This window comes from Spinacia oleracea, chromosome 4 (assembly GCF_020520425.1).
Source record: "Spinacia oleracea cultivar Varoflay chromosome 4, BTI_SOV_V1, whole genome shotgun sequence".
NCBI classification, from domain to species: domain Eukaryota; kingdom Viridiplantae; phylum Streptophyta; class Magnoliopsida; order Caryophyllales; family Amaranthaceae; genus Spinacia; species Spinacia oleracea.
The window spans coordinates 50,188,915-50,212,672 of NC_079490.1; the positions used below are offsets into that span (position 1 = coordinate 50,188,915).

At 42.6% G+C, this 23,758-nt stretch overlaps 2 protein-coding genes across 2 annotated transcripts; both read left to right on the forward strand.

Moving 5' to 3' along the window:
• Window positions 1-2,387: 2,387 nt before the first annotated feature.
• Window positions 2,388-12,801, forward strand: LOC130471520 (uncharacterized). The gene is made up of 3 exons (XM_056841703.1): window positions 2,388-2,819; window positions 2,909-3,040; window positions 12,502-12,801. The coding sequence occupies exons 1-3, from the start codon at window positions 2,433-2,435 to the stop codon at window positions 12,799-12,801; spliced, it is 819 nt and encodes a 272-aa protein (XP_056697681.1). The 5' UTR covers window positions 2,388-2,432.
• Window positions 12,496-14,095, forward strand: LOC110797276 (peroxidase 44-like). Its single transcript, XM_022002371.2, has 3 exons — window positions 12,496-12,931; window positions 13,050-13,238; window positions 13,351-14,095. Exons 2-3 carry the CDS (start codon window positions 13,080-13,082, stop codon window positions 13,918-13,920), a joined length of 729 nt encoding a protein of 242 aa, XP_021858063.1. The 5' UTR covers window positions 12,496-12,931; window positions 13,050-13,079; the 3' UTR covers window positions 13,921-14,095.
• The last annotated feature ends 9,663 nt before the right edge of the window (window positions 14,096-23,758 follow it).

Here is a 23,758-nt window from a genome sequence, read left to right on the forward strand (position 1 = left end):
AACTTGATGCGCCCTTTTCTTTTCTATAAATACTGGGTGCTTTGCTCTCTTTGAACTTTTTATTCCTTCTTTCAAACCCATTCTCTCTCTAAATTCCGGCGATCGCAGTGCAATTTGCTTCTTCAGATCTACGAAATTCGGCCAACTTTAGACTTCGGGAACTTGTGTTGTTCGTTTTATCGGCGAATTCCGCTTCGGAAAAAGGTAATTTGTTTCTGAATTCTCCTTTTTTTTCTTCGTTTTTCCTTCTACCCCTCAATCTCAACCCTAGACCGAGAATTCGCGGCCATGGCAAAGAATAGGGGCAAGAGCAAGTTCGTCGTTGATTCCTCTAGTGAGAGGGAGAACGTGCCTTCGGGAAGGTTACCGAAAACTTCGAGGGGTCGGCCTTCGGAGAGGCCGGTGGAGAGGCGTTCGACTGGTTGGGATGCTTCAAAAGATGACGTTGTTGGCGGGTCTAGCGTGTCTGAACGCGCAACTTCTGGTAAGAAAGCTGGCTCTTCGGGTGTGCGCCGCTCTTACCCTGAGTTTCCAGTTCATTGGACTGAAGCTGATCCGCAGGGCAAGTATGCCCCGATTCTGCATGAGACCACTAAGATCGATGGTCCCTTGGAAAAATCGGTCAGTGGTGACTGGTTGGTGGAGGCGAAGCTGGGGAACTACCATCGGAGAGCCGAAGAGTTATACGGAATCCAGCACGCCTTGGGGTACTGGTGCGAGCTTCCCGACCAGGAGCGTCCTCGGGTGACTCATCCGCCGAGGGGGTTCATCTCTGTGTATACTCATCATTTGGAGAACGGTCTCCGCTTTCCTTTGGATCCCTTCGTTTCCGAGCTCCTGGTGTCGTACAACATCAGTTTGGCCCAGCTTACCCCCAAATCTATGAGGCACTTCATCGGGTTTAGATGGGTGTGCGATTTTATTAACTTTCCGTGCTCTGTTGCCGTGTTTCGGGATCTGCACGATCTGTCTTTCAACCATGCCTCCAAGGGAGATGGGTATGGTTGGTGGACCATCATCAACAAAAGATCCCGAAGGAAGGGGGAGCCGAACTACATTACGGCCTACCCTTACCTCAGCTCTGATCATAATTGGAAGACGGAGTGGTTGTTTGTTCGTGTGCCGACAGATCCGAAGCATCCACATTTTTACCGCCCTCCGAAGTGGTTTGTGACTCCTGATCCTGATATGCGAAGCGTGGCTGCTCCGGATCGGAACCATCACCACTACGTGGATCTCCTCCAGTGGTTTTTGGCTCGGGAGGACAACTACAAACTGCCGTCCAACTGGCTCCCGAACCTCAACTATATCTTGCGGGAGGACATTCTTGCTGTTGCCGGTCTCAGTAGGATTTTTGACAGGGGTAGGTGTCTTTCGGCTGGGACCGTGCTTTAGTAAGTTTGTCCTCCTCCTTTTTGTTTCGTTTTATTGACTTTGCTTTGTGCTTTGTTTCTGCAGAGTACGGCTTTAGCTGCGTTGATCCTGTGGTCTTGGGTATTTCTTTGGATCTGAAGACCATTCACGACTCGGCCCCTGATTACAAGTTCGGGAAGGAAAATCCTCGTAATCCTCGTTTGAAGGATTACGTGCTGTCTCCGTCGGGTGTCGCTCGGATATCTGAAGTTCGAGCTGATCCGTGGGATTCTGCCTCTTCTCCCGAAGCTGTTCCGGTGAAAGTCGTGCTCCCTGATTTGAGGACAACCTCGGATCCGGTGAGTGTTTCTATATTCTCGAAGTCTTTTGTTTGTCTTTCTTTCTGGTTGGCCGTCGGCTAACGTCTTGGTCCTGGACCATCTTTTTAGGGTCCTGGGACTGACGCTGTGCCGCGTGCCGTTCCTTCGGTTTCATCTCCGGCTCGGATAGATATCTCTTTATCTAGGAACCGGGTACTTCGCGTTTTTTTTCTTTATTCCTTCCTTTGTCTTCTTTTACATTTATTGACCCTTGGTCTCCTCTGTTTAGGATCAGCGCAAAAGGAAGGGCAGCACTCTTTTGAGGCCTTCTGCGCATCCGAAGAAAGCGAAAGCTTCTCAGTCTTCGGAGAAGGTATTTGTTCTGACTTGGAGCCTTTGTGATCCGTTCTCTCTTTTTCTGAAACTGACCTTTGAGCGTTTGCCCTGTAGGAAGAAGTTTCGGAAGTCATGCCTCCTCCAAAAAATCTCCTTCACTTCATGCCCTTGCCAGGGCAGAAGTTGAAGAGTGTGGTGGTTGCGGAACCGCCGCCCGTGGACCAACCGTTGGCCGAGGAAGATACCATCCCCTCTCCGCTGAAGCCGTCTGCTGCTTTGGGGATCGAGATCCAGGATATAACCAAGGTGATGGAGGCAATTGAAGCCGACCTTGTTCCTGGCTCGGATGTCCCTACTGTGGCCGAGTTGAAGGAAGAATCTGCTGACGTTTCTCTCGCAAGGGAGAGAAGTCCAGATAAGGAGATGGTGGATCTCACCGAGGCTCACATGGAGGTTCCCGAAGCTGAGAAGGAGGTCCCTTCTGCTGAGAAGGAGCAACCCGAGCAGGGTCTGACGAGGAAGAGGCGCCACTCGACCTTGGGCTCTACTTCGACCTCGGCCCTGGATAGACTGATCCACGCTGACCCTTGCTCGGATGTTCCGCTGAAACGGATCCCCGAGGAGGTAAGGGAGGCGATGGCTCGCTATGCTAGGGCTCCGGTTTTGGGGGAGAACCCCATGGCTCACGTGGGATCTTTGGTGGGTCCCGAAGCTGCACGGGAGAATCTTCTTCGGGCCAACCCGCAGTGGAGGGTTCCTGGAGCTGAGGAGAGGAACCCAGCTATGATGGCTCAGTATTATCTGAATGAGGTAAGTGTTGGAAATTTTGTTTTGAGTTCCGTTTTTGGTTTGTTGTTTTCTTCTTTCCTCATCTTTTCTTGTCTTTTCTTCTTTCCCAGGCTGTTTTCTGGTCCTCGTTCGCTTCCGAGTGTAGCTCGGTTGAGGAGAGGCAGTTGAGGAGGTATCAGGAGGCTTATGCTCGTGATATCCCTGTCTTGGACCAGAAGGCTGGGCAGCTCATGGCCGAGATGGTGGACCTCAAGCTACTGTACCTTCAGTACAGTCGTGAGGCTAGGGAATCGGCTGAGAAGATCGGGGCCGAAGTTGGGAAGCTTACTTTCCGAGTCGAGGAGGATGCTGAAAAGATAGCTTCCTTCGACAAGGAGAGGAAAGAAATGGCTGCCAAGTTTGCGAGCGAACTTGAAGAAAAAGACAGTCTTCTCAAGGAGATGACGTCTAAATTTGAGGCGGCCATTAAGCAGAGCCAGGAAGCGGAGGCGAGGCTTGTTCAGTTTGTTAAGAATCGGAAGATTGTTCAGAACCAAGCTGACAAGGTGCCCGTTCTCCAGCTGAAGATCCGAGAGAAGGATGCTGCCATTCGGAAACTGGAGCAAGAGAGAGTTGACCTCTACACTGCTGATCAGTGTAGGGAGCAATACTGGAATGGCATCCTGGGCGCTCGGCGGATGTTCGCGAAGCATATGCCTCATTTCCCTTGGAATGAGAAGGTTCCGCTCTGGATGAGGGCCCAGGATCACTTGGTGGAGTGCCAGGCCGATCGGGACGAAGCTGAAGCTGAACGCCAAGCTGCTCTTGCAGAGGCTCGGGCCCAGAAGGCGACTTCCGAAGGTGATACTACTGCTGGGGGTTTTTCGAAGGATGCTCCCCTGGGGGATGCTCCTGAGACTCCCAAGAGTTAGGGATTCGGGCAGTCGTCTTCTTCAGAGTCGGTCGGTTCCAGTTGAGGACTTCCGAACATGTGCTTGCCTTTCCCCCTTTTGCCTCGGCGCTGCGTTGTACTCATTTCTTTTTGCTTTCTTAGTACTTCGGTAGGCCGGTATTGTCTGTTGATGGCTGCCGATTTTAACTGTTTCATTTTGTTTTCAATTTTTGAGGTTTTCAATGTATTTGTACTTCCCCCAAATATTGAATAAAAAATGAATGTTTGTTACTTGGCTGCTTCTTTTCAACTTGTTCTTTCGCAATTTTAGGTCTTTAAATCCGTAGATTTCTCGAGCTCCTCTTTCTGTAGACTTGCTGAAAACCTTTTGATCTTGCGAGCTCTTTAAATCCGTAGATCGGTTAAGAGACTTTTTAACTTTTGCGAGTTCTTCAAATCCGTAGATCTGCTAAGAGACTCTTTAGTTTTGCGAGTTCTTCAAATCCGTAGATCTGCTAAGAGACTCTTTAGTTTTGCGAGTTCTTCAAATCCGTAGATCTGCTAAGAGACTCTTTAGTTTTGCGAGTTCTTCAAATCCGTAGATCTGCTAAGAGACTCTTTAGTTTCCAGACTCTTCAAATCCGTCGATCTGCTCAGAGGTTTGGATTGTTCTTCCGATCTCTTGTGGTTCGGAAACCTGGGCAAGAGATCGCTAGTCTGCCTCTTTAGTTATGCCTTCGGCGATCCGTGGATCTGAGCCGGAGTTTTATAACTTGATTCGAGCGACTGTTTGTTGCGAACAAATTTTATTAGGGTACCGCGAATCCGAGGATTCTGGACGATTCCCTGAAGTGTATGATTTGGTTATTTCTTGCATTTTATCAAGGAATGGGCAAAGTCAGCCTGTTTTTAGTCTCGGATTGATCAGATCCGAGGCTGCATATATATATAAAGGGACAATAATTATAGAGATAAGTTTAATGAAACACATGGTGCCAATGGCTTTCCTCTTCTCATTAAACAACTTACTTGGTTTACAGACAGAGATCATACAAAATATTTCTTGAGAACATCGGTATTCCAATGGTTCTTCAGAATTGTTCCATCTAACTGTTTCAGCATATACGTGCCTGGCCTTTTTTCGGAATGGATGATGTATGGTCCTTCCCAAGTGGCTGAGAGTTTGCCATGGATCCGTCCTTTCTGAACCGAGGCGGCGTTTCTGAGTACTAGATCACCGACTTTTAGGGGTCTGGCGTTGACTCTTCGGTTGTAATGCTTGTTGACCCTCTGCAAATAGGCTGCGTTGAGTGTCCTTGCATCGTTCCGAGCTTCGTCCAGTAGATCGAGAGCTTCGGATAGAAGTTGATTGTTGCTTTCTCCTTGGAGCCCATCATACCTGTTGTATGCCTGGATCCTCAGGCTTTCTGTTCCGATTTCCACAGGAATTACAGCTTCGGATCCGTATACAAGGTGGAACGGTGTTTGTCCGGTAGCTTCTTTTTCAGTGGTCCGAAGGGACCATAGCGTTCCGGGTAGCTCTTCTAACCATTTGTTTTTGTCATCCTCGACTCTTTTCTTGAGTGCGTTGAGGATGAGTTTGTTAGCAGCTTCGGCTTGCCCGTTGCTTTGTGGGTGACAGACTGCCGAGTACGCTAGGTGTATGCCGAACTGTTTGCACCACTTTTGCAACGGGGTGTTGTCGAACTGTTTCCCGTGGTCGAAGACCATCAGTCTTGGTATGCCGAACCTAGTGATGATGTTCTGCCATATGAACTTGCGGACCTGAGGTTCGGTGATGGAGGAGACAGCTTCGGCTTCGATCCATTTGCTAAAATAGTCGACTCCTACAATCAACCACTTCTTCTGGTTCGTCGCTGAGGGGAAGGGACCAATGATGTCTAACCCCCACTGTGCGAATGGTAAGGGATACAGTGTTGATTGTAGGGTTTGAGCTGGTTGATGGATGGCTGGTGCGAACTTTTGGCATTTCTCGCATTTCCTTGCCATCTGCTTTGCCTCGGAAACCATAGTGGGCCACCAGTACCCAGCCCGAAGGGCTTTATGTGCTAATGTCCTACCTCCGATGTGGTTTCCGCATATCCCGAGGTGGATTTCCCTTAGGATGTAGTCAGCGTCTGTTGGACCCACGCATTTTAGCAGCGGAGCAGAGAATGACTTCCTCATGAGCTCTCCTTCGGCGCTGATGATGAACCATCTGTTGAATCTTTTCAGTTTTCTCGCTTGCAGCTTATCTTCGGGAAGTTCTCCCCTTTCTTTGTATGCAACTACTGCGTCCATCCAGCTAGGTTCGGAACGTAAGCTGCATACTGTGGTGGGTAGCAAGTCGATGCTTCTCTCTTGGTGAACTTCCACGTGGACCGACCTGTTTAGGTCGATGAGTGTTGAGCTTGCGAGTTTTGACAGTGCGTCTGCTTGCGTGTTCTGTCCTCGGGGAATGAGGATGACTTCAAAGGATCTTAACTTTGATGTTAAGGATTTAATTTTTGCTAAATAGGCTGTCATGCTGGGCCATTTGGCCTCATACTCCCCTCGGATCTGGTTGGCTACAAGCTGGGAATCAGTTTTGAGGCGAACATGTTCGGCCTCCAGGGATAAACAAAGCTCTATCCCTGCGATTGCGGCCTCGTATTCGGCCTCGTTGTTGGTTGCTTTGAAGCCGAACTTCAATGCATACTCTATGCTTTTCCCCGTCGGGGGGATTAGTACAACTCCTGCCCCTGAGCCGTTTACTGTGGAAGATCCGTCAGTGAAGACCTCCCAAGTGCTTTTCGTATCATCCAACATTTCCTGGTATGAGCACTCGGCCAAGAAGTCTGCCAATGCTTGTGCTTTGATTGCTGTCCTCGGCTGATATTTGATGCCGAACTCTGATAGTTCGAAGGCCCAGGCAGCCAATCTTCCTGACCTCTCTATTTTGTCGAGTACTTTTTCGAGCGGTTGGTCAGTTAGCACTGTGATCTGGTGGGAGTCGAAGTATGGCCTCAGTTTTCGTGCAGCTACCACTACTGCATATGCGACTTTCTCGATGAGTGGGTACCGGGTTTCGGCTCCTGTGAGTGTTCGGCTGGTGAAGTAGATTGGCTGTTGCTTCTTTTCTTCTTCCCGAAGAAGCATTGCGCTGACGGTTCCAGGGCTAACTGCGACATATAGGTACAGGGTTTCCCCCTCCTTTGGTCTGGCCAGTGTCGGCAGTTGAGCTAGGTGGGCTCTGAGTTGCTGAAAAGCTTCTTTTTGCTCCTGTTCCCATATCAGTTCGGGATCCACTTTCCTCGGGACCCCCTTTTTCTTGACTGGTTCTGCTTCTCCTCCGGGGAGGTTCTTTGGTTTCAGTGCCTTGAAGAAGGGGGCTCCCTTGTCCGAGGCTTTTGATATGAACCTTGTTAGTGCGGCTAACCTGCCGGTTAGCCTCTGCACATCTCTCTTGGTCTTCGGCTCGGGTAAATCCAATGCCGCTTGGACTTTGTCTGGGTTCGCATCAATTCCTCTTTCGCTCACCATGAATCCGAGGAACTTCCCTGACTTCACCCCGAAGACGCATTTTTTTGGGTTCAGCTTCATGCTGTATTTCCTCAGATTTCCGAAGGTCTCTGCCAAGTCTTTGACATGGTCTTCCTCCTTGATGCTTTTTACGATGGAGTCATCCACGTAGACCTCCACATTCCTCCCTTTCTGGTCGGCGAAGACGTGGTCAACTAACCTCTGGTAGGTGGCTCCGGCATTTTTCAAGCCGAAAGGCATCATTTTGTAGTTGAACACTCCTGCGCTTGTGATGAACGCTGTCTTTGCCCTGTCATCGGGGTGCATGAATACTTGGTGGTAGCCTGAAAAGGCATCCATGAAGCTGAGCAGTGCATGGCCGCTGGTGGAGTCAACCAGTTGATCTATCCTTGGCAGGGGATAGCAGTCTTTGGGGCAGGCTCGGTTCAGATCTGTGAAATCTACGCACATTCGCCATGAGCCGTTCGCTTTCTTGACCATCACCACGTTGGCCAGCCACTTCGGATACATGCATGGTTCGATGAATCCGGCCTCTTGCAACTTTTTAACTTCCTCGGCGATGGCTTTGTTTTTCTCCGAGGAGTAATTTCTCTTTTTTTGCTTGATTGGCCGAGCTTCAGCGTTGACATCCAGCTTGTGACAAATCAGCTTCGGATTTATCCCTGGCATATCTGCTGCTGACCATGCAAAGATGTCTTTGTGATCCCTGAGTAGTCGGATCAAATCGATTCGGAGCCCCGAGCTTAGGCCCTTGCCTATTCGGACGCTCCTGTCTGAATTATCTTCGAGGAAGATATCCTCCATTTCTTGATCTGGTTCGGGAGATAGGGTTTCGGGGCGGGCATCAACTTCTGCGGGAGACAAGCTTCTCGTGCTTGCTCTTCTCCTTTTTGCCTCGCTTTCCTCTCCCTTAGCTCCCTTTCCTTCCTCGGGGCCGTCCTCCAATTTGGGTTTTCGGACAGCAGTGTGGCAGGTTCTTCTCGCCACTTCTTGATCACCTCTGATTCGTTCGGCGAATCCTGCATCCGAGACGTATATCATCAGCTGGTGGTATGTGGAGGGGACTGCTTGCATCTTGTGAATCATGGTTCTCCCCATGATTACGTTGTATACGGAGTCGCAGTCCATCACCAAAAATTCGTCCCGAAGGGTTTTTGCTGCCTGGCCTTCGCCCACTGTGACTGGCAGGGTGATCTTTCCTCGAGGGATAGCTGCGGATCCGTTGAATCCGATCAGAGGATAACTGACTTTCGTCAGTGCTTCCTCTGGTTCTTCGAGGATCAGCTGCTCGAAGCAGTTTCTGAAGATGATGTTGACGGCACTTCCTCCGTCGACTAACACTCGATGTACGTTGTGGTTGTTGAGGTCCATGGAAATGACCAGAGGATCGTCATGTTTGTACTGGACTCCGAAGCAATCATCAGCAGTGAAGGTCATGTTCGGGGGGTGTGGTTGGTTGTCTCCAACCGCGCTGAAGTTGACCCGATGGGAGAGGGCTCTTAGGTGTTTTTTGCTGGCCTGGCCAGACTTCTGTCCCCCGAACACCACTAGGATGTCATTTTTCTTGTGCCCTGTTGCTTCGTAGACCCTTTTCTGGGGTTGCTCGTGTTGTTTGCCGCTTGCGGCCTTTTCTTTTTCCTCCCTTCGGTCTAACAAGTATTGTTTCAGGTAGCCTCGGCGAACGAGGTCCTCAATGTTGTCTTTCAGCGAGTTGCATTCTTCGGTATGGTGACCGAAGTCATCATGGAACTCGCACCATTTGTTCTTGTTTCTCCGAGCTGGGTTGGACTTGAGCTTCCCAGGTAGTTTCCACTTTTCGTCATTTCTATTGAGGCTGAATATCTCCTTTCGGGGCAGAGCTAGTGGAGTGTAGTTGGTGTACTTGGGTTGAAGTTCACCCCTTCTCTCGTCTTTCTTCGGGCTCATCTCTCTAGCTCCTACTTTCTCTTTCCCCTTCCTTGAGCCGCCCTCGGGCTTGCTCTGAGTATTCTTTGTGTCTCTCGGATCCGACGATCCTTTCAGTCTTGCAGCGGCCTTGTTGAACTCTTCGGTTCTGATGAACGCATCAGCCATTTGGAGCACGTCAGCTATTCTGGAGGGGTTCTTCATTGAGAGTTCGTCACGGAACTTCCCTTCCTGGAGCGCGTGCTTCAAGGCGAAGATGGCCACGTCTGGCTGCAAGTTTGGTATGTTTGTTGATTCCTTCATGAATCTGGCCATGAATTCTCTCAGACTTTCGTCTCTTTCTTGTTGGATTGAGGTCAGTTCTGCTGTGGTTCGCTCGGGGCGATTGTTGCTCACGAACTGTGTGCAGAATCTCTTTTTCAGCTTTTTCCAACTCTTGATCGATCCCTTCGGCAGCGATCTAAACCACTCTCCAGCCACTCCGGTTAGCGTGGTTGGGAAATATTTACACCAGCATGCTTCGGAGTAGGGACTCAAGAACATCTGCTGCTCGTAGGAGATGACATGATCCCTCGGATCTGTGATTCCGCTGTAGGTTAGGTGAGCTGGCAGTCTTACCTTCGGTATTTCTTCCATGATCAGCTCGTCCGAGAAAGGGGATGACGTAGGAGTCATGATTCTTTTCCCGAGTCTAGCCCTGATGCCTTCGTTTGCCGAGGCTCTGTGATTAGAACGTTCGGGCGTACGATGGGGGCTAGGGGTTCGATCATGCCTCCCGTCTCTTCTTCTTTCTCGGCTACTGACCTCGGGTCGCTCGCCAGATCTGCTCGACTCACCTACCCCGAGTCTCGTATGGATCGAAGGTCTTAACCTTGAGTGGACCGAGGGCCTCAACCTGCTGAGTACCGAGCTTCGGATCCGAGGATTACGAGTAGTTGATTCGCTTTGGAGAGCTGTTGGAGTAGGCGATGGTCTCGCAAACCAATCTGGTTGCTGTTGTGCCCTTTTTTGGGTGTCCCACGTGCTTTCCATCCACCTCGACGTCAAGTGTGTACCTGTCAAGGGAAGGAGTTCTCGTTCGGGTCTGGACACTTCCACACTGGGTGGCTCGTTCAACCTTCGCCTGGTCCTCCTCTCTTCTCTGCGGTCATTTGCCAGTCCTTGCTGCTTCTCATTGAAGAGGAAGTTTTGCATGATGGTCATGGCCGCAGTGAGCTCTTCCCTAGTTGGAATCGGAGGTCCTGCATTTGTGGCGGTCGTAGCTCTGCTTGGCTGTGACCTCGCCATCGATTGAGGGTGCCCCTCTTGGTCAGATTCTGAATCTGACCGCACCATCATATCGTCGTCATTGTTGTTAACAACATCGTTCACCATTTTCGCGGAAAGAGGTGATTGATGTCTTTCAAAGGCTTTGAAGTGTTCTTCCCCACAGACGGCGCCAAATTGTTCCGGTGTTGTAAAGATGGAAACAATGGGCTTCGAATGAAGGCCCTTTTGTATGTGTTGAAGATCTTGCTTGTTTGAATGAGTGGAGTCCGAATTCACCTGCACAAGAGCAAAGTCACTAGCCTCGGGGGTGTTTCCGAGGAAAGCCCCTCCGATGCCTAAGTAAGAATGATGCTCGGATTCTAGAGAGAAGTTCTCTAGAAGAGTAGTCTTAAGGCGGTCAATTGGACGTACCTTGAGGTGTGAGCCTTGGCGGCCTATTTATAGTGTTTGCATAATAAATGCCCATAGGTCATTTATTGCTTTTGGGCCTTGGGCCTTGATGGATGGCTGACTAGCCATTGGTGGGTTTGATGCTGTTTGTTTAGAGCCATTGGGCTTTGGACTTAGTGGCCCAAGTGAGAATCAATTGGGAGCCCAAACAATACGTAGTAGTCATTATGGTATGCAATCTTACCCTTGTAATTGTAGATGCTGTTTAGGAAAGTAGGGTAAAGGGGTTGAATGTATGCAATATTATCCTTGCAATTGCATAGGTTGTTGAAAAAAGTACTCCAGTAATATATCACTACAAAAAATTATATCATTAACAATGAGAAATCCCGTCGTTAAAGGCCATTAATCATTGATTAATGACGGTATTTTCTGTCGCGAACCCGTCATAAAAGGGGCTCTCGTTAATGGAAAATCCCGTCGTTAACCCGTCGTAAAAGACATTTGCAACGGTTATTCCCGTCTTTGTTTGGTTGTTAGTCCCGTCACAAAAGACTTTTGCGACGAGAGTTTTAACCCGTCATAATTAGATTGTCGTTAAAGATACAAATTCTTGTAGTGATATAGATAGTTTCTAGCTCCCACACGCAACAAGCGGGGTAAAAAGGATCGGATAAAGTACGTAGTACTCCGTAATATGGATAATTTGGTCTTTATGGTAGTAATTAATATGGATAAACGGACAGGACTTAAAAGTATAAAGTGACTACATTATATTACTCCGTCGTGGTTATTGAAAAGTACGTCCTCCATTAAATTATAAATCTTCAATTATCTCAATATACTTTAGACTACCATATGAATAACGAAATAGAAGCAGACATATATAACGACAACCTAATTACGACGGGTTAAAAATCCCGTCGCAAAAGCCTTTTGTGATGGGGCTAACAACCAAAACAATGACGGGAATAACCGTCGCAAAATGTCTTTTACGACAGGTTAATGACGGGATTTTCTATTAACGACGGCCCCCTTTTACGACGGGTTCGCGACAGGAAATCCCGTTGTTAATCAACGATTATTGGCCTTTCGCGACGGGATTTTCCGTCGTTAATAGTACAATTTCTTATAGCGTATATATTATTAAATTAGAACTTGATAGTATGATAGGAGTCAACTTGTTTCCCATCATTCAAGTTCAAAATGAATATAAAGATGATTTCCAAAAGGATTCGAAATTCTTAGACCAGTTCCAGTTTGTATGCCAACACGTCTTCTCTATCCCAAACTTTTATTACAAACTTTTATTAAGGATGATTTGTTATTAATCTGTTAGTTAACTTTTATGCTATATGCAATAGTCCTATGTACGTAAGTGGTGTGGTCTAACAGTTAAATGAATGTTTGATAGTTTGAAAGGAGTTACGACTAGTTGTATTGGGTAAGGGGGTGGGGGGGGGGGATTCACCAACCACTAACCAGCTAGCATATTATAAGCCATGGTATGGAATAATCTGGAGATTAGTACGTAAACACCTACGTACATTCGATAGCGATAATCGACAATAGTATCTGCTGCGCACGTTTTGGTTCATAATAAATTAATAACAGCCAAGTATAGGAAGGAAGAATGGAGTACACTCCTGCATGTCTTCCCTTACAATATTAATTAATAATATAAATAAATAGGCATTTGTGCATTTGAGTTAAACAAACCAATTTGGTAATTACATTTTATTTTAGAAGCTCAAAATGAAGTTACCGGTTTCTAGTATTTTAGTCCGAGCCCTAGCTCTAATGCTCATATTAGCACTAAGCCATTTGAGTCAGTGTCATGCTTCTGGTTGGAAACAAGCCCGATCTAGATCAGGGCGTGGTCACGGTCACGGTCACGGTCACAAATCCTATGGTTCTGGTCATGGTTACAAGGGTCGCCATGTGGGTCGTGGTGGAAGTAACAAGCTAAAGCCCCCTAGATATAGTCCACCTAACCATCCTCCTACCCCCTCTACCCCTACTAGACCTTCTGGTCGGTTTCTATAAAGGTCTATGCCCTAACAGACTAGTGGATATTGAGGCTATCCTCACCACCAAAGTCCAACAACTATTCCGACAGGATTCAACTATTCTTCCTGCCCTCCTTCGCATGCAATTTCACGATTGTTTTGTTCATGTAAGCTTGCTTGCTTGCTTAATATTACCATATATATAATATAATCTACTCATTTTCTTAAACCCATTATATATACTTACAATGATTTCATCTAACAATGCTTAATTATTTTTTATAGGGATCGGATGTGACGCGTCAATCCTTATAAATGGACTTTCTACCGAGAAAACAGCAGGTCCCAACCTTAATTAGCGTAAGAGGATATCAAGTTATCGATACCTTGAAAGATATTGCAGAAGCACAATGCCCGGGTGTTGTTTCATGTGCTGACATTATCGCAATTGCTACTAAACAAGTTATTAAGATGGTAAATATATACACAATTAAGTTGGCTTAATGTTTTCCAAATTTGAGCTGAGTTCCCATGCATTGCATATATATATTTAATTAATATATATACTTTTGTTTAATTCTCAAAGGGAGGTGGGCCGGATTATCCAGTACAAACAGGGAGAAACGATGGATTGGTGTCGAGAGCAGAAGATGTGAATCTTCCAAGTCCGTTTCTGACAGTAAGTGAAAGCATTGCAGCATTCAGCGCTAAAAAGTTTACACCAGAAGAAATGGTTCTTCTTTTAGGTTGCGGCCATACAGTTGGTATCTCACATTGTGAATTCTTTCAAGATACACTCTACCAAGGTAATACCCAATTTGACCCAATGATGGATCCAATTCTTAGGAAACAACTTCAACCAACATGCCCTAAAGATTCAAATTCTAACAATATAGCATTTCTTCATCAAAATCCAAAAAGCTCAAATATACTTGACAACTCTTTCTTTGTTCAAATCCTTAACCAAAGAGGTATTCTTCCAATTGACCAAGCATTGGCTCGTGATCCTCAAACGATTGGATTCGTTCAACAGTTTGCTCAAAGTGGTTCATTATTCAACACCAAGTTGGCTAGTGCTATGCTCAAACTACAGGCTCTTGATGTCCTAACCGGTAACCAAGGACAGGTTAGGAGAACATGCAGTAGGTTCAACTAATCAACCATATATCCAAACAGCGGCTGCCCTTTAGGATCGCTTTTCTATTACTCCATATATATGGAATGTCAACTGTCAAGTGTGAGAGTCGATCCATTGTTCTACTTTTAACCTAAATTATACGTAGTATTCTTTTATCTTTATTATTTCATGTATTTGATGTAATAAGCTTGTATTCCTCTTTCTTTTTTTACTTCTAATGTTTATTTTTCGGTTTATACTAAATTATTTTTTTATCTTTATTACGGAGCACTTGGATACAAGTAAAATATATATAGGCTCGAGTAATGTTATAACGAAGGCAAGAAAGACTATAAATAACGTATTACCTCAGTTTCATAAAAAATTTTACGGTTACTATTTACACAAATATTAAGATAAAAATGAAAAACGTTGGTTGAATATAATATAATATGGCTAAAATAAGAGAAATGTGTAAAAATGTGGTTGGGTATAAGAAAAAGAATGAATAAAGTAAGAGAAAGCGAGTGGGTCTTGAGAAATACATACTACCTCGGTTTCAAAAAGATCTTTACAGTTACTATTAGCACAGACTCCAATGCAATATTTAACTACTAATATATCCAATTTTCGTATGTGAAAAAATTATAAAAATTTAATATTCTGGAAATACATCCCGAGACCAATCTAACAAGACCTTACATGTAACGTTTTGATGTATATAATGGTGAGAATTTACGGTCAAAGTTTTTATACTTTGAACACATTTTCCAAAGCGTAAAGAACTTTCTAAAACGGAGGTAGTATTACATAATATAAATAGGTTATGACCAAGAGAGTTTATATATTACTCTCTAGATAGATGCGAAAAGCCTAGAAAATAGGTCCAATACCGATAACCCTAGTCCAGAATAACAAATACTGTAAAGTAATGGGCTTGATTGATTCAAGGCATACTCTAATAAGTAACTAGTTAGCTCTCGTGCAACGCAAGATTTCATTAAAGTTTTTTAAAATCATGTTGATTTTGAAAACTGACATAAAAAATTGAAAATTATGTTTTGTAGTTTTCTTAAAAAAACATAAAACCCGATACAAAAAACAATACCGAAAGCAGCCTACAAAATTTTGATTTCCATTGCAAATATAAAATGACTTTCATTTAAATGCAATAAACACAATAAGAATTAAAGAATATGGTCACTTCGTAACCCACAATGAATATTTTAATATTATTAATTAGGAAAATTTGTAAAAAATAATCCAACCTTTGGCTAGTCTTTTAAAAACAATCCAAATTTTGAGTAATTTGGGAATAATCACTAGTGAAAAAGTGTTCATTTGCGTAACTCATTTAAGTCCATTTGAGTCGCACATTGATGCGACGCGACTGGCTGCGACGCAAATGACTAAAGTTATTTGCTCGCACTTTTGTGCGACGCAAATAACAGTCATCTGCGTAGCAAATTAGCTTAAACTGCGACGCAAATGACTTTTTTGACACCATGCTAAAAAGTCATTTGCGTCGCAGTTTAAGCTAATGAGCAACGCAAATAACTATTTTCAAAAAAAAATATTAGTATCATTGGCGTCACGCTTTTGTGAATGAGCTACTCAAATGACTTTGGTTTTTGTTAAACAAATATAGGTTCCATATATATATAAAATGGACAACTAATTATTAGATAAATTCAGCTCAAATCAATAAGCTAATACAGAAGACGATACTATACCTTTATAAATCCCACAATAAAAGCCTTGAAATGTCAACAATAACCACAAGTAGACAAGTGTCAGTTTTGATTTTAGGAGACCTCTCTTTTATTATAGTTATAGATATATTATAGATTTATCTGAAATACTACTCCGTATATCACAAGAGAATAAGAATTTATTACATTATACTAAAACAGACACCAGGAATGACACATGTCACTTCCTGGTGCAATTTCTTCCCGCCAAAAGTCACTTTCCTAAAAAAATATATCTAATTTATTTTCTTTCCCTTTGTATAGACTCTTTATGTATGAGGAAAAAAATATAGGATTATTGTATATGTCAGTATTAGAAAATTTTGGTAATATTTTTAGTCAAATAGTCATATCAATAATAGAAAATATATTTATTCAAAATACTCCGTAAGTAAAATTAACGTATTAAGACTATCAAATATTTTGGTCAAATTATCATATTAAACATACAAAATATATAATACGTAATAGGATAGTTTCAAAATAATTTTTAAAATATTACGTAACGTAGAAGTGAGGAAATTGCATATTATATTATTAAATGGATTTGTTAATGATTTATTAACTATGCATTAACTTTAAGCGATAAATAATCCAGTTAAATATATTTAATAAAAAAAGATGGTCGAATAATAAGTTTTGAATATCTGTGCATGCACGGAACCTAATCTAGTTGAGTAATATCTTCAGCATGTGCTTCCAAATCACTTTCATTACCTGGGATTATCTCATTCCCCTTAAATAAAAGTCAGCGTGCCAAATATACCCATCGCCAAATCCGGCAAGATCAGGTTTGAATTAAATGAATTAGAGTATGCTAATCCAATTCATTTGTCGGACGAGTTAATCATTAACTATTAAGATTAAAAAAAATTGACACGTTCAATTCTTCGCTTCTCACAACTAACAATTGTCTTGATTGGATTATTCTTGCGTGGACCTGGTCCACAATAATATAAATGTCAACCCAAAATCAATAGTTTTCTCTAGCACCTTTTTTACACTCATGGTGACCTTTATTGTTCATATAGTAACTATAATAAATTAAACACCATAATTCTTAAACATAGTAACCATTTTTTGAAGCATAGTAACCCAATGTTTTTAAAAGCGAATTGTGACTTAAAATCACATTATTCAGCCACAACATGTATCAACGACAGTAATTTGATAATTTTTTTCATAATAATCCTAATAAAATCCAAAATAAATTAGGAACAAGTTATTGACTTTATTTTTAGGCGTGGTCCACAATAAATTTAGTGTGGACCAAGTCCATTTAAGAATTGGTGGTCTTGATTAAGCTACTTGCCGCTAATTAAATGGTCAAGGGATGTCTAATTGTCGCAGAATTTTCTAATATCATGTAATACACCAAGCCTCTCTTTGAAAACACATTTCAGTCACCTTAAATGATTAGTTACTAATATCAAAATTATTAACTAATGTCCACTTTAAAATTACTCATTGCCACTAATATTTTTTTAATGGAACTGTGCATCGCATAGGTGCTAACTAGTTATATATATTAATAGGTGATAACTCTAGCACTCCTAATCTATTTGCCAATTCACTCCACAATAGATAATTTATTGTTAATTAAGTCCATAAAACTTCCCCCTCTACAAAACTACTAGTTTCCTGCTTCCTCTATTAACTATCTCATTAGATTTACGAAGTATCAATTTGCATTCTCAAATTTAATTACCACCGAATAATTTACATAATTAATCTATCATTATGTATAATTAAGCTACTAATTAAAAAAGTTACACAATAAAAATACTCCATATGTATGTATATATTAAAATGAGTCTAATAATAATAAGATTTTGTACACGTTTCCTTATGTACTTGGAATAAAGTAGCAAAAGATGATTGTTGATTATAGCATCATCATTCTATGCATACTAATAGTTTAGTGTTGCTGCTTTCCTAATGCTGTTGTTTTACTGCTGATGCTGCTTTGTCAGCACACAGTCAGCAAGTTAGTTATAAGTTTGTTATAACAAACTTTAGAACAATCTAGATCCCTAAGCTGTACTATATATACTTCATTGCTGTAATAATTATTTGATCATCTAATACAGAAAACAGAAATAAGATTCTGCTTTCTTCTTCTTCTCTCAATCAATACTTTTCATTCTGTTTCGTTTTTCTTCATGGTATCAGAGCAGGATCAAGGATCCTTGGCTCATTTTTTCTGGAAAATTCCGCAAAACTGTTATCAGTTCAGTATTTGTTTGTTGTCAAATTGATCAATCGATTCTGGTGTTTGTTCACTGGAACTTGTGGTATTCTTTCTGATTCTGGATTTGTGTTTCCATTGGTTTCTGAATTTGTCTTGATCATCTTGATCAAAACTGCTGATATTTGAACAAAACTGCTGAAAATGGCTGCTGGTGATGAGAATGTTAACACCAATTCACACAAGGATCTTCCACCAAATCAAGATCCAACTAGCATATATTACATACATCCATCTGATGCTAATTCAGTACAACTGGTTTCATTCAAGTTCAATGGTGAAGAAGGATTCACTAGCTGGAAAAGATCGATGCTATTAGCTTTATCAGCAAAGAACAAAATTGGATTTGTTGATGGAAGCTACATGAAGCCAGATGCTGGAACAGTAGAATGCAAAGCTTGGGAAAGGTGCAATGATTTGGTATGCTCTCTGATCCTAGGCAATCTGAATGAGGTAATTGCTAAGAGTGTTATGTTTCTTAAATCTGCAAGAGATGTTTGGCTTGACTTAGAGGATAGGTTTGGATTTGCTTCTTTGGCTCAAATTTATTCACTCGAACAAAAATTAGCTGAGATAGCACAGGGAAACAAGTCTGTGTCTGAATTTTTTACTGAAATCAAGTCTATATGGGATGCAATTGAAGAGGCTCATCCCTTGCCTTATTGCACCTACAACAATTGTACTTGCAATGTGACGAAGAAATTTTTCCAAAGACAGCAGGAAAAAATGGTCATGCAGTTCATGATGAAGCTCAATGATCAGTTTGCTACAATTAGAGGCAATGTACTTATGGTGCCTACTTTGCCAAAAGTTTCTGAAGCCTACAGGTTGTTTGCTCAAGAAGAAAGACACAAAGAGGTGTCTCAGGCTAGTAATCAAGTGGAAACATTGGCATTTGCAGCTGAAAAGAGAAGATTCAATGGAGATCACTGGAACAATAACAACAAGAGCTACAAGACTCAGCAGACAGGATTTCAATCTGGTTTTCAGAAAACTGGAACTAACACAAGATATGGTAAACCAGGATCCAACTATTATTGCACTCATTGCCAAATCCAGGGTCACAGTGTGGAGAGATGCTTCAAGATCCATGGTTATCCACCTGGTTTTAAGACTAGGGACAACAAAACAGCTGCTGTTTCTTTTGGAGGTGATTCTAATGAAGGAGAAACAACAGTGCCACAATCTGAAACTAATCCAGTGATTACTATGGAACAATATCAACAGCTCATGGATATGTTGGCTAAACAACAGCAGAGTGCAGGGACTGGAACAAACTCAGCTATGATGGCAGGTAATATCTGTTTACTGTCTCATACAAACTCTAAGTGGCTTTTAGACAGTGGTGCTTCAGACCATTATTGCTATGACCTGACACAATTTACTAGTTATGAAGCTGTTAAGAAACAAAACACCTACATAACTATACATGATGGGAGTAAAATAGCTGTCACTCATATTGGTTCAGTAACTCTTAATGATGACATAACCCTAAATAATGTGCTGTGTGTACCAGATTTTAAGTACAACTTAATATCTGTGCACAAATTGTGTCAAGATTTGGATTGTGAGATCCACTTTACTCATGACAAGTGTTTTGTTTGCTGTCAGCAAGGGAAGTTGATTCCTCTTAGTGATGTGAAGTCAGGCTTATACAATTTGGCAGAAAAGAAGTTGGGAGAAGCTAATTCTGTGCAGACACACACATGTAGTGTAGCTTGTCTTTTTACTGTAGACAATGCCAAGTTGTGGCACTTAAGACTTGGTCATTTACCTTTCAATAGGTTGAAACTAATAAACCCTAGCTGTGTGATCACACCTTGTTTACAGGATACTATCTGTCAAGTATGTCCTCCTGCCAAACAGACTAGACTTAGCTTTCCTTCTAGTAGCATTAAGTCAACTAGTCCTTTTGATCTTATACACATAGATATTTGGGGCCCTCATTCTGTAAAAACTCCTACTGGATGTAATCAATTTCTGACAATTGTGGATGATTATACCAGATTTACTTGGTTACATTTTCTGAAACAGAAAAGTGATTGTGTTACTATCGTGAGCAATTTCTTAAACATGGTGAAAACACAGTTTGGAATGACAGTGAAATGCATCAGATCAGACAATGCTAAAGAGCTTTGTGAAGGTGACATGAAAATATTATATCAGACTCTTGGTATTTTGACTCAAACTAGCTGTAGTCATACTCCACAACAGAATGGTGTTGTAGAAAGGAAACACAAGCATTTACTAGAAACAGCAAGAGCATTGTACATTCAATCTAAGGTGCCAGAGAGGTATTGGGGAGAATGTGTCCTTTGTGCTGCTTATCTGATCAACAGGATGCCTCTACAATCCTTAGATCTTGAAACACCTTACTACAGATTGTTAAAACAAACTCCAAACCTCTCACATTTAAGAACCTTTGGTTGTCTTTGTTATGTATCCACATCTAAGGTTGGGAGAAACAAGATGAATCCTAGAGCAACTCCTTGTGTGTTCATGGGATACTCTACTACTCAGAAGGGATACAAAGAACTGGAGATAGACACAAATAGATTCTTTGTAACCAGAGATATCCATTTTCATGAGAAACATTTTCCTTTTCATCTCTATCTAAAACACAGCCTTTCACCTTCTCCCTATACTAATGCCATCTACTTACCTAGCTTCATGTCACCTACCATTTTTGATCCACCTGATTTCACTTCTTCTGCAAACATTTTTGAAGGAAATAATGCCCTTGGTCCAAGTATGCATTCTATGTTAAGTCTAATAAATGCGGTTCAGTATTAATTAACAAGTTAATAATTCAGTGAGATCAAGTGAGCTGAATGCCTAACTAGAGGCCGCTTCAGTTCAAGTGGAATTAATGATATTAATCCACAGCTTACTCTTGACTGAACCCGTAGGGTCACACAAATAGTACGTAAACGGATCAAGTATTATATGGCATTAAATACTCCATCTATGGATATTCGGAATCGACGGATCTTGGTTTCAGTGGGAGCTGAGATCGTCACGGGCAAGAAATGAATGCTCCGGAAACGATGATATTGCCGGAAACGGAAATATGGATCGTATCGGAAATATAAATATTATCCAAGTCGTAGATGTTGCCGGAAACGGAAACATGGTACGTATCGGAAAATATTATCGGAAATGGAAATATTGCCGGAATCGGAAATATTGCCGGAAACGGAAATATTGTCAGAATCGGAAATATTATAGGAATTGGAAAATAATTCCGGAAACGGAAATATTAAATATTTGTTCGAAACGGAAATTAATTCCGGAATCGAAAATATTAAATATTGTTCGTATCGGAAATGAATTCCGGAATCGGGAAATTAATCAGAAGCGTATCGTACGAATTAGCGTCGGACGAGGCCTGCCAGACGAAGGCCCAGCACGAAGCCGGGCCATCGCCCAGCAAGCCAGTACGCCACAACGCACCAGCCAAGGCTGCGCCAGGCCCACCGCAAGGCAGGCCCAGCGCGCGCCAACGCTGCGGCAGCGTGTGGGCCTCGTGGCAATGGGGCTGCGAGCTCGCGGGCTGCGCGCGCGCGCATGACGCCCCTCGTGGGCTGCTGTGCGTGCGTGTGTGTGTTGGTGTGCTATACGAATCCTAAAGCTATCAGGTTTCGACTAATGATTAAATTCCTAAACCTAAAAGGATGAATTAATTAAATAAGAATTCTATTAGGATTCTAGTTTAATTAATTCGTATCCTAATAGGATTACGATTCCCTTTCCATACCTCTATAAATAAAGGCCTAGGGTCATTATTTTGTATAGAGTATTCAAGTATTCAAAGTGATTTTTGAGAGCAAAAATTCAGTCATACAATTGCCTATACTAGCCGAAAATTCTAAGTACCTTAAGGGCGATCCTAGTTGGTCAAGCTTAAGGCGGATCCGGACGTGCTGTGGACTATCTACGGAGGGACGACACTTGGAGTCCTAAAGACTTGTTCTTGTTCGGTTCGGGCGCAGCTAGGGAAGGCACGCAACAAAGTGTATGCATCTAAACTATGCTAAATGATTATGTGTAAATAATATGCTTTCCTGGCTTTATGGTTTTTCCGCATGATTTATGAATTGTCATATGTATCATAACCTAACAGTGGTATCACGAGCCTCTTATTATTTTCATAATCTAAATTGCATGAACATGGTTAAATATTACAAATTTGCAAGAATTAAAAGGGGTGATTAATTTTCGTAATTGTTAATTAATTGCAAATTGCGTTTATTTAATTATACGTACGCAGTTTTTCGGCAGTTTCTTCGTTACTCATCCAAATCGAGTGATTTTTGTGTCAATTCCGCATGTAAAAGGCATTCTAAAATTTTGACAAAAGTAGTATTTTTCGGCCGAACCCAGAATTCTCAAATTCGAAGCCTAACTATGACTTTTCGAAGGTTTTAGTTTTTCGAATGCAAAATTTCGTAAATTTAAGATGTTAAATTAAATATTTGCGATTCTTGTTGATAAATCTTGAATTTTTGATTGACCTACTGTATATTTTTAACAAGTTTGAATGCCTAGCCTTGTTAATTATGCAATCTAATTTGTAATTATGATTAATTTGTTGAAAATTGGAATAATTTAGAATTAATTTGATTTTCATAATTAGTTATAATTTAATTAGATACCTATGATTAAAAACCACCATAAAAATTGTAAATTTATGTTAAATTTTAAATTTTTATGACCTAGACTTGAATCCATTTAATCGGAAATCAATTAAATAATAAATTTTCGATTTTTCGCCCTAAAATTATGAAATTAATATTATTTATTATTTTGTCATTAATTTTGAATATAAATTTAAAACTTTTATGCTATTCGCTCATATAACTTGCACGCACAAAGCAATGGACGCTACGTGTTACCCTTAAGGGGTGTTGTATAGTGCGGGCATGTGACGACGAGCAAGGGAGCTCGTCGCCCATGCGGTACGAATGCAATGAGCAAGGCCATGGTGCACGAGCACAAGGCAGCAGCCCTGCCTTGTGTCGTGGGCTGTGTGCGATGGGCGAATGGGCGAGGGCGAGAGCAAGGCACGAGCAGTCGCGTGTGGGCAGCAAGCGAGCTGCGCCACAGCGCGCACTGCCTCGCGCAAGCGTGCGGAGCCTCGCGCGCAGCGAGCGCAAGCTCGCGTGCCACGAGTGCTACGCCCCAGCATTGATCGCTCGCGCGCAGCGAGCGCTATTGTGCGTGCGACAAGCGCTGCGCCCAGCGATGGCGTGCAGCGTGCTTGTTGCGACGTGCGACGAGCGCTGCGTCCAGCGATGGCAATCAGCTTGCTTGTTGCGACGTGCGACAAGCGCTGCGCCCAGCGATGGCGTGCAGCGTGCTTGTTGCGACGTGCGACGAGCGCTGCGCCCAGCGATGGCAAGCAGCTTGCTTGTTGCGACATGCGACGAGCGCTGCGCCCAGCGATGGGCTGCGGCAGCATGCTCGTGCGTCGAGCGCTGGCGCGCGCAGCGAGCACCAGCTTGCGTGATGCCTTGCGATGGTGAGCAGCAGCGATGCGACGCAGCGCAAGGGCTGCGCGCACATGGCCAGCGATGGCTGTGTGCGTGTGGCCCATGGACGTGCGATGCGTGGGATTGTTGCGTTGCGATTAGATCGTTTTGAAATTTTTAATTTGAAATTTTCAGTTTACGTAATTTTAATTAATTTTAAAATTGATAATTTAAATTATTTTCTTGGATTTTAATTTTGAATATTGTAATTATAATAAATTTTATTTATTCTAATTATTTTACTAAAATTAAAATCATGAATTAATTTAAATACGACTGAAATTAAATTAAACTTTAATTTGGATTCAATTATAAATTTATATGAGCTTTAAATTTTAATTAAATTT